The sequence below is a fragment of the Natrix helvetica genome (genome assembly GCF_964273705.1).
Source record: "Natrix helvetica genome assembly, chromosome: 14".
Lineage (NCBI taxonomy): Eukaryota > Metazoa > Chordata > Lepidosauria > Squamata > Natricidae > Natrix > Natrix helvetica.
In genome coordinates this window covers 7,698,903-7,710,212 of record NC_138564.1, presented here as the reverse complement: position 1 = coordinate 7,710,212, position 11,310 = coordinate 7,698,903, and the positions used below count along the sequence as shown (strand labels likewise).

Sequence of the window (11,310 nt, the reverse complement as noted above, 5' to 3'; positions counted from 1 at the left end):
AAAGGGGCGGTAGAATCCTGGACACGATCCACTGTACTGTACCGCTTTTAGACTGGAGCTGACGCTCGGCATTAAGCTGTTTGCACCGTTACGTAAACGAATACACAACAAGCGAACCCCCCAAAATAATAATAATAATGTTCAGCGCATAGTAAGCTACCAGAGCAAGGCACAGGATGGACTACACCTGTTGTTGAAATTATACACCTGTTCTTGTAATTATACTGTGTTTCCCTGAAAATAAGGCAGGGTCTTATTTTCTTTTGAACCCCCCCCCCAAAAAAATAAGCGCTTGGTCTTATTTTCGAGGAGCTCTTATTATTTTGGAGGTCCCCTTAACCTTGGCCTGCAGATCAGCTGACCCAGAGAGGGCCAGAAGTTCTGTCTCCGTTTCTGGCATTCGCTGGGCAGCCTGCTCTTTTTGCGGCCGCCACTAAGAGAAGGGGTACGGTAGCTAGGATTGGCGGGAGCAGCCTCCGCAAAACTGTTCCGCGTGATTTGTGCACGTGGGGAGCATGGGACATGTTCCCCCCTTCCCCGCCCAGGAAATGGTGGGGATCGGCTGCACATGCGTTTAAATATTTTCGGGGAGGTCTTATTTTCTTTGACCCCTGAAATAAGCGCTTGGCCTTATTTTCGGGGAGGTCTTATTATTTCTGGGGTGCAGGAGGAGGAGGCGAGCGTGGTCACCTCATGGCTGCTGCTGTGTTGCAATATTTCCAGGGAGGGCTTATTTTTTTGGGGGGGAAGGCTTATTTTAGCGCATGCGCTCAAAATCCCAATTGGGCTTATTATCCGGGGAGGTCATATTTTCGGGGAAACAGGGTAGGCAGTCCTCGACTTACGACTGGCCATTTAGCAACTGCCCAAAGAGCTACTTATAAGCCCAGTTTGGAGGTTTCAATGGCCTTTCTCCCACGGTCGATCACGGGATCCCTTCTTCGTGTCCATTCGCAGCTGCCCACAGTCCTTTGGGACTTTCAAGATGGTGTTACTTCTGATTTCTGACAAAGCACATCTGTTGGGCAAAATGGGCTCCCTATAAAGGTAGTTCTGTCTAGTTGGGTACGTCTAGTCGGATGAAAAGAAGGACTAGGGGAGACATGATAGCAGTCTTCCAATATCTCAGGGGTTGCCACAAAGAAGAGGGAGTCAAACTATTCTCCAAGGCACCTGAGGGTAGAACAAGAAGCAATGGGTGGAAACTAATCAAGGAGAGAAGCACCTTAGAACTGAGGAGAAATTTCCTGACAGTTAGAACAATTAATCAGTGGAACAGAAGTTGCCTCCAGAAATTGTGAATGCCCCAACACTGGAAGTCTTTAAGAAGATGCTGGAGAGCCATTTGGCTGAAACGGTATAGGGTTTCCTGCCTAGGCAAGGGGTTGGACTAGAAGACCTCCAAGGTCCCTTCCAACTCTGCTATTGCATTGTAAGCCAGTCCTCGACTTACAACAGTTCATTTAGTGACGGGTTCAAAGTTTACAACAGTACTGAAAAAAGCGACAGACGACCATTTTTCACATTCAACAACTGTGGAAAGAAAGATTGTAAAACGGGGGGAAATTCTCTTAATGAAAGTCTCACTGAGCAAACTGAAATTTGGGACCCAATTGTGGTCGTAAACCGAGGACTGCCTGTTATTTTTAATTTTACTGGCGTATGCAACAGCATTCGTGCCTTACCTTCTAATTTTTTCCTCAGGATGGACCAACCTAGATATTTTTATTTCTTCCACATTTTTTTAAAAAAGGAAAACAAGCCCGGAAAAATAAAAAAATCAAGCTGAACTGCACGACTAACCCAATTAAAGACACAAAGACCAAATCCTAGTCATTAAAAAACAAAGCAATGTTGAATGAAGATTTTGTAAAAAGAAGAGGCACGTCTGAATTTCCTATTGGGAGGTATATAAATACGTCTCTGTGTTCTCTAATCCAGTGCATTTCAACTTTTGCAACTTTCATGACACGTGGACTTCAATTCCTAGAATTCACGCTGCCTGGGGAATTCTGGGAGTTGAAGTCCACGCACCGTCCAGTTGAGAAAGATTCTTCTAATCTACGTTGCCTGAATCTCACCTCTCCTGCCAACTTTTCCAGAAGTTTGCAACTCTTGGTTGCTACTCACCCCAACAACGCAAACACTACACACCAGGGGGAAAATCAAACACAGAAGGTGCATTGCAGCGGGAGGAACGTTGGCCACACAATGTTTGCCTATCGGGAAAAAAACCCACAAAGAAATGCACGAGAAAAAAAATGCATGCACGTTTTCATGCAGGGCATTTTTTTTTATTTTTTACTTGTTTTTATTTTATTTTTTCCCAGGTTGGAGTTGCAAAGAAGAAAGCAGGAAATGAAGAAAATTAGCCAGGCCAGAATTGATAAGGGACATGCTTTCTTTTCTTCTGTTAATTCCTTTCCGATGCCATCTGACTGTGTTAAGTAACACCGTCTGCTCCATAACTCTGATCTTTCGTCTACCACCTCAATCTGTTCCAAGTCTTGAGCTCTAAGGAAGGCGATTTGGGTTGGCAATGCCACTGTAAATCCCACGGCGAGAGAACTCTTTGTTATAGTCAAAAACGCAACGCATTTTGGCAGATCTGGTCCAAGGATTTAGACATGGATCTCCGCAGGGGAAGAGATCCATTCTCAGCACCTACAGTATATCACAGAAGTGAGTATACCCCCTCACAGTTTGTAAATATTTAAGTATTTACTCATTAATATTGAAGACATTCATGGCTATGTGTTGCGTTATTTTGAGGGGACAGCACATTTACAGAGTTATACCAGCTGTATACTTACTACTTTATATTGTAGCCAAGTGTCACTTCTTCAGTGTTGTCACATGGAAAGATAATACTTAAATATTTACAAAATGTGAGGGGGTGAACTCACTTCTGTGGCATACTGGTATCTAAAGGTAGTTGAACCCAATGCTAGCTACAAAAGACACATGTGGATTTGACGGCGTGCATTGTTGTTTTTTTCCGGTCGATCTTGTCAAATTGCAAACCCAGAAGGGTGTCTGAGATATATATATAAAGCTGTATAAGATATAGATTCTTTCGCAATCGTATAAATGAAAACCCAAAGCCTGAAGAAGCACCCAGGTGCAAAAAGTGCAAAATTGAAGCTGAGAGGTCCCTTTGCGCATGGAACCTCTGAAGCAAAACAAACAACCGTTTCAAGATTGGAGGGCTAATTCGGATCGGACCGCTTGATCGCCTTGGGAGGCTTTCAAACCAAACTGAAAATTGAATTAAGGTAAAGGTAAAGGTTCCCCTCGCGCATATGTGCTAGTCGTTCCCAACTCTAGGGGGCGGTGCTCATCTCTGTTTCAAAGCCGAAGAGCCAACGGTGTCCGAAGACGTCTCCGTGGTCATGTGGCTGGCATGACTCAACGCCGAAGGCGCACGAAACGCTGTTCCCTTCCCACCAAAGGTGGTTCCTATTTTTCTACTTGCTTTTGAACGGCTAGGTTGGCAGAAGCTGGGACGAGTGACGGGAGCTCACTCCGTTACGCAGTGCTAGGGATTCGAACCGCCGAGCTGCCGACATTTTCGATCCACAAGCTCAGCGTCTTAGTCGCTGAGCCACCGCGTCCCTGCAATTGGATTACTACAGGGTTATTTTCTTTTTGCCCATAACAACATTCCAGATCAGATCCACGCGAGGACCGAATTTAAAGTAATAATAATAATTAGTGAATTGATTGAGCGACCTGAACTGCACCAACAATGAGAATCCATCAACAGAATGCGCTAAACTTGAACCGGTCTTCGAACGGGGATCGTGTCGGATCTGTCCACCCTTTTGAGTGCTGAACTGAATTCCCTTCTGTCCAATCGTACACTTCGCTTACAGACATTTGCCTGCCTGATCACAGCTTAAAAAAAAAAAAAAATCTGCAGAGACTACTTCAGCCTTTTTGAGGATCTATGGCAGGGGTGTCCAAACTTGGGAACTTTAAGACTTGTGGACTTCAACTCCCAGGATTCCCCAGCCAGCATGGAGTCTGGGGTCCATGAAGTCCACAAGTCTTAAAGTTCCCAAGTTTGGACACCCCTGATCTATGGCAACTGAAGGCTCAGATCCAGAGTGCAGGGTGCTTAGGATGGCCCGGGGAGCTCAGAGCCACTTTCTAAGCCTAGGAAGAGCTTTGAACAAATCTGAAGACACCACTAGGACTTCGAAGTCACCTAGGACTTCCTCCTCTTTTCCAAGGTAATGCGGGGAGGTGGGGTGGAGGAGAGAGACCCAAGAAACGAAGTAGAAAAGCAGGGCTCAACTCAACGTTGACTCACAGCTCAAAGCAAGCAACAGCTCATAGTTTGTGGAGATACCTTGGGCTGACCAAAGAGGCCCAAGCCAGACCAAAAGTCCAACTCACTGCAAGCTACTTCATCCATTCGCAACAGACACAAGTCTAGGTATGATATACACCTCACCACCATCTTGAATGATATTACTCCAAACTTTCTGAGCTTGGTTGTTTTCTTGCATTACCCAACTAGGTAACATCATCAATCATCAACATCTTTTAACCACCCCATAATCCCTTGCGAGGGTGGAGTCTGGACAACTGAATGGAGTTTTTACTGGCCAGATGCCTTTCCTGTTGCCAATGCAGAGTTTTGTTCAGCAGATAAATTCCCATTGTGCCCAGAGAGAAATATCTGCCTCTACCTAGGATTGAACTCACAGCCTCCCGATTGTGAGGCGAGAGCTCCACCTCTAGGCCACCGCGCCACTCAGGTAACATCATCAATGCTGAGTGCTAACCTCATGAGCTCTGATGATGTCACCTTGTTTCGGTAATGAAACGTCTGCAAGGGGAAAAAAACCACAGAGCAGTGAGCACTCCTCATTTCAACCCAGAGCTAAAAAAGCATTCTCTTTTATTGGTATTTCTCCAAAACTTTGTGGACAAACAGAATCTAGAGAGGGTCCATGCAGCTCACCCTGGATCTCTAACCCCCGAATGAGACAGCGAAGACAACGGATGCTCTTATTTCACAGATGCTCAGAATTCAATAATGCAGAGACAAAGTCTTAGCAATGGTGTGAATAGCCTTTCACCATTAGTATTTTCCACCTAGGGAGAATTTTAAAAAAAAACCACCCTTTTCTATCTTTTGGAACATCTGGATGCTGGATGGCTCTTAATTTTTTTTGGAAGGGGGTGGTGGACAAAGTGAGGTATGTATCCCCCCTCCATTCCAGATGTGATCTAGTCTATGCAGCCTATATTTCCGATGTTCTCCTCTCTGTCTCTTTTCTTTGCAATCTGTTAACTGTTACATTTTTTTTTACACCCGTCGTACAATGAGATGCTACCAGGAATGTCTCCTAGGGACCGCGTGTTCTGACCCAGACTTCCTTAAAAAGCAAGAAGCAGAGTCTTGGTCCTGGCAAAAACCCCTTTTATTTGCACGACTGGGAATTCCTTTCATTCACAGTCAGCCAGGCTTAGCAAACAGTCTTTCAGAGGAGTGTTTATCCACACGCACCTTATCTCGCTTGGAGAGCTGCCAGATAACTAGTTTCCCAATGCAGGATAAGGCAAAACTTGGCACAGGGTCTTTTATAGTCACAAACAGAACTTTCCACTCTTGACATGACCGAAGGAACAAATTGTTTCCTGCAAAAGCCCCCTCCCTGTTCGCTCCTCTTTTATTTCCTCTGGGAGGGGCAAATCACCTCCATGGTGTGGCTTTACGCCCAAGTCGACCCTGCTTTCTTAGTTGTTCTTGTCTTCTGGTAACTCTGCGCAGGAGCACACTGGGAACAGGCTCCAGCTGTTCCTCTGCCTCACTGCTGTCTAACTCCAAAGGCAGCTGAGAACTGCCAGACAGCCTTGGCCCCATCTCTGCCTTCGACTCAGAGCCCTCGTCTGAGACTTCTCCGGACTCAAAGATTGGCCCATGTTCCTCCCCAAACTCCTCCCTGTCCGACTCTGCTGCCAGCTCTGCAGGCCGCTGGTAGGCCACAACACCACAAACATCTGGAAAAAAAAAGAAATCTACAGACAATAAAATCAAAACTCCCGGAGGGCAAGGGGGAGATACTGCATTCTATGCAGCGTTTTTACACAGTCATAAAAGGGAATAAAACGGTTCCTTCTATTTTTCTCTGTTTTATCTCCATCATCCTTTGACTTCCTTCCTGCCATAAATGATCAGAAATGCTGAGCGATGGCTGGTTTATTTTTATTTTATTTTTTTAAAAAAAATGCTACCCAGAGTTTTCTCCGAAATGTCACTGGGCTCATGCAAGCTTTAAAATAAAAAATAACCATAGCAACCAAAGGAGGGTCAGACAGATCGTCCTTGACTTAACAACTGTTCCCCTAGTAACCGTTTAAAGTTATAACAGCATTGAGAGAAAAGTGACCAGTGACTATTTCCCACCATGTTTAAAGGCAAACGGTAAAGGTTCCCCTCGCACATGTATGCTACTCATTCCCGACTCCAGGGGGCGGTGCTCATCTCCGTTTCAAAGCCGAAGAGCCAGCGCTGTCCGAAGACGTCTCCATGGTCATGTGGCCGGCATGACTCAAAGCCGAAGGCGCACGGAACGCTGTTCCCTTCCCACCAAAGGTGGTTCCTATTTTTCCAATTGCATTTTTTACGTGCTTTCAAACTGCTAGGTTGGCAGAAGCTGGGACAAGTAACAGGAGCTCACTCCGTTACGCGGCGCTAGGGACTTGAACCACCAAACTGCCGAACTTTCTAATCGACAAGCTCAGCGTCTTAGCCACTGAGCCACCGCATCCCGTAAAATGGGGCAAAAACTACCATAACAACTGACTTGCTCAGCGACGGAAATCTGGGGCTCAATTGCAGTCATTAAGTCGAGTACTACCTGTATAGATTTTTTTTTAAGCCCCAACTCTAGAGAGGAAGAAAATTTTGGCCACTTTGACTTAAAGCCCCTTCCCTCCCATCAGCCTAAAAGTGTGCAGACTCAATTTTGCTTAAAAAAAATCATGCAGATGACATTTCCACCCCTTTTTATATATTTTGTAAGAAACCAATGCAAAGAAAAACGCAACCGAGGTACCCCCCCCCTCCCGATTCTTGTATACAAAAAAGAAAGAAGGAAAAAAGAAAAGAAAAGAAGAGACGTATACCCGAGTTTCAAAGATGGTATAAAAATGCACAGCTTCCATTAAAGAAAGGCGTTTTCCAGCTATCAAGAGTAGAAATATGAAAGGGGGGGGAGGGGAAAAAGCACCGTTCGAAGAAGTTTCGAATCGTCATGGATCCGTACGGAAAAGCTGGACGACGCTGGAGAAGGATCGTACATTTTTTTTGTTTTTTACAGTCATTGAAAAAAAAAGCAACTTGGAATCGAGATGTCGAAGGGGAAGAAGTCCCAGCGGTCAATATTGTCTCTGTTTTATCATTCAGATTGCTAAAACAGCACTGGCTGATTTCCCTGAATTGAAAAGGAAATTTTTAAAAAAAAAACAGCAACGCTTCTCTTTGCTACAAAGGTTATTTTAAGTTTGGCAACCTAGTTTTTTTTTTTTTCTGCACAACAATATATAGAGATATAGATATTTATTTATATATGTCATTCATGTCAAATTTTATTTCTCTCTCTCTCTCTCTCTTTTATATTCCAGAAGATACAAAGCTCTTGAAGCTTCCTGCCCACCAAATCCCACCCCGTTCGCCTACCCCTCGTTAATATTATCTTTTCCCTCGCCCCGTTTTTTTTTTAAAATGGATTTTAATTATTATTATATATTTTTTTTTTACAAAAATGTGAGATGCTTCGACGAATACAGGAATTTTTGTTGCGTTTTATTCTCCCTCCCGCTGTCCTCCCACTTACCCACCCCAACCCCTTTTCCGTGTTTAAATTACAAAGGACACAGCAGGCACTGGAAAAAAAACAACCCTCAAATGATTCTCGCTGGATTAAAGCAAGCAAACAAATAAGAAATGTGCTTCCCAAAAACCACACCGTTCCAGAAAACCAAATAATGTTTTAGCCACCATGAAAGAGAGAAGCCACCGGAATCTCAAAAATAAAAAATGAGAACAATGAAAATCCAGCTTTTTTTCTTTTCCAATCGCAGACTTAAACCCTAAGAAAACTCCAAAGACCACTACTGGTAGTCCTTGACTTACAACTATCCGTTTTGTGTCCGTTTGAAGTTGCAATGACTCTTGACTGTTTGACGCACTTATGACCGTTCGCGCATCTCCACGGTTGTGGGGTCAAAATTCGGATTGTTGCCTCGCAGTTATGACGGTTGCAGTATCCCGGGGTCGAGTGATTTCCTCATGTGACCTCCCGACAAGCAAAATCAACGGGGAAGCCAGATTAACTTCAGAACGGCGGTGATCTGCTTAACGTCGGTAGCAGAGAGGTTGTAAAATGGGGCAAACTTCGCTTGGCTTAGCAATATAGTGCTCGGGTTGGGGTCGTAAGTCAAGGACTACCTCTATACACCGCGTACGGGAACAGGCCGTGATTCTATGCCTCGATTGAATCCTGGATGGCAATGAAACCAGCTTTTACCCACGAATGTCAGTTTTCTCGAGTATGCAACCCTAATGACAGACTAAAAGTGCTACTAACCCTTTTAGTTCGATGGGATTTACTATCAGGTCTCTGGGATGAGCTAAGACCTAAGCCTTTATTATATCCATACATGGATATTTTTGCCTTTTTTTTCCTTTTGTTTTTTTTTAAAAACCCAATCAACAGCATATATATATAGACGGAAGGGAGCGGTTTCTGATGAAAACGACAGAAAGAATGGGAGGCGTTGGGTTTGACTTGACCCTAAAGAAAGTCCGTATTTCAAATCAAAAGCGCTGTCCGTGGTAGATGAGATAAGGTGAAGTGACGCTGTGGGTTCAGGGTGGGGGGGAAATTGGACCTTACAGCTGATTGGAAATTAAGAAAGACATCGTCCACCGGGAAAAATCAGCTGAGTTGAGATTCCTGTTAGTTTCTTTTTCACCGCTTGCACATCGGTTCCCGTCCAAAATCAGGGCAGAAGTCAGAAAGGGGAGATGAACTGTGCACCAAGAATAAGAAGAAAGAAGCACCATGGGAATTGCCTTAACTTGGAAAGCAGATTGGAGTTCATGTTCATGTTGGCTTGCATCTTGTTGCCTCCAAGCCCTGCCAGGCCTTTTGACTTCGGTTTTCCTTTCTCTCTTTTCATCCAAACCCCTCCAACTCAGCACAACCTCTGGGTTTCCCCTCCGAGGATCGAAAGGAACACTTCGACAATGGCCCACCCAAAAGAGAACAAAAAAAAAAAAAAAAGGGAGAGGGTTTGAAAAGAAAAAACCCATCGCCCTCAATCTCGGTTTTCTCTTTTAAAAATTCACAGGAAGGAAAGAAAGGAAGAAGAAAGGAAAGAAAGAAAAGAAGGAAGGAAGGAAGGAAAGAGAGAGGAGAGGGAGAGAAGGAAGGAAGCAATGAAGAAAGGAAAGGAGGGAAGGAAAGGAGAGAGAAAGAAAGAAGAAGAAAGGAAGAGAGAAAGAAAGAAAGGAAGAAGGAAGGAGGGAAAGGAGAAAAAAGTGCCTTTTTAAATAACTATACTTATCGTATCAAACATCCTGGAGATTTTCATTCAGGACACCTTTTCTGTTCTTTTCTTTTTTTCTTTTTGTCCCCACCTCTCCTTTCCTCTTCTTTTGACCTTCACCTCCCATCTCACACCTTCTACGCTGAAGTCCAACAAGAACTGAATCCAGCTGGCCTTAACTTGCCCTTCTCTTCCAGAATTATTGATTCCTCCCGCGGTGGAGGTGGAGAGAGATCTGCTTTTCTGTTTTGCCTTCTTCTTCTTCTTTTTTCTTTCTTTCTTTTTTCCTGGATGGGAAGCTTCCTTCCAGAGCAGGAGGGTCGAGCGAGCCCTCCAGATCCTAGTGGGCGGATGGACGTTCTCCTCAACCTTCACGTCTGCAGCTTTGGCTGTGGTCTCACCGATTCTGCATCCAGAATGGCAGTGATGGGAAATGCAAACCTTTGCGTCCGTGTGTTGGTGTCTGTCTGTCTGTCAGTCAGTCTGTGTGTGTGTGTGTGTGTGTGTGTGCGTGCGTGTGTGTGTTGAGTCTTCTTTGAGTCGAGGGGAAACAAGGACAACAAGAATCGTAAAACAAGTGGCTGGATTTTAGCCCTGCAAGAGAGAAGAATCAGAGAAGGTTAATTTCAAAAAACGGAGGCAGTGAGGTAGGTTTTGCAGCTGACAGATGGGAAGAGGGCGGGGGGGGGGGGGGATACCAGGCCCCTCCCCACCCAAAACCACCACACAGGGCAGTGATGGAGAACCTTTTCTGCACCAAGTGCCCAAACCAGAATCTGTGTATATGTTTGTGTGCGTGCCGGAAACTGGAAGAGCAGCTGGCCGAAAAAGTAGGCCGTTTGGGGGGGCCTTTTTCAGGCTGTTTTTTGGGCCCGGAAAACAACCTGAAAATGGCCCCAAAACCGGCCTGAAAACAGCATGAAAACTGGTCCTTAAAACAGCCTGTTCTGGAGCTGGTTTTGGCCATTGTTCGGGCCGTTTTCCAGCATTCTGGTGCTCGCGAAGACCAGCTGGCCGGCACAAAAACCGAGCAGCAGCCAACGGTGCGCATTCCCACAGAGAGGGCTCTGTGTGCACCTCTGGCACACATTCCATAGGTTTGCCATCACAGACATAGGGTATCCTCCCTGTCTTCAAGCAATGATCCCAGACCCCAATCCCATCCCTCGTGGCGAGAGATTTTTCCTAACGTGGATTGTGTGCAATCCTGGCTTCTCCACTCATTTCAAAACACTTATCATTTAAGGGACTCTCTGAGCTTGCTTGTTTTCTTGCTTTCCAGCCCTCTCCGAGCAGTTTACAGAGTCAACCTCTTGCCCCCCAAACAATCTGGCTCCTCATTTGACCCACCTCGGAATGACGGAAGGCTTGAGTCGACCTCGACCCGGTCAGGATTGAACTCACGGCAGTGGGCAGAATTAGCCTGCAATACTGCATTCTAACCGCAGTGCACCATGCGTGGATGGGCAGATGGGAAGGAGGGAGGGAGGAAGGAAGGACAATAGCAATAGCACTTATATACCGCTTCACAGTGGTTTTACAGCCCTCTCTAAGCCGTTTACAGAGTCAGCGTATATTGCCAACAATCTGACTCTTCATTTTACCCACCTCGGAAGGATGGAAGGCTGAGTCGACCTTGAGCTGCTCAGAATCGAAATACAGCAATGCTGTATTTTAACCACTGTGCACCATGGACAGACGGATGGAAGGGATGGAGGGAGGGAGGAAGAAAGGAAGGAA

At 45.3% G+C, this 11,310-nt stretch overlaps 1 protein-coding gene across 1 annotated transcript in view; it reads right to left on the bottom strand.

Moving 5' to 3' along the window:
• Window positions 1–5,886: 5,886 nt before the first annotated feature.
• ARVCF (ARVCF delta catenin family member) overlaps window positions 5,887–11,310 on the bottom strand; it is a 51,156-nt gene continuing 45,732 nt past the window's right edge. The window contains exon 12 of the mRNA XM_081966936.1: window positions 5,887–10,164. Within this exon, the coding sequence (XP_081823062.1) occupies window positions 10,159–10,164 (6 nt within the window). The 3' untranslated portion in view covers window positions 5,887–10,158. The remainder of the gene's footprint in view (window positions 10,165–11,310) is intronic.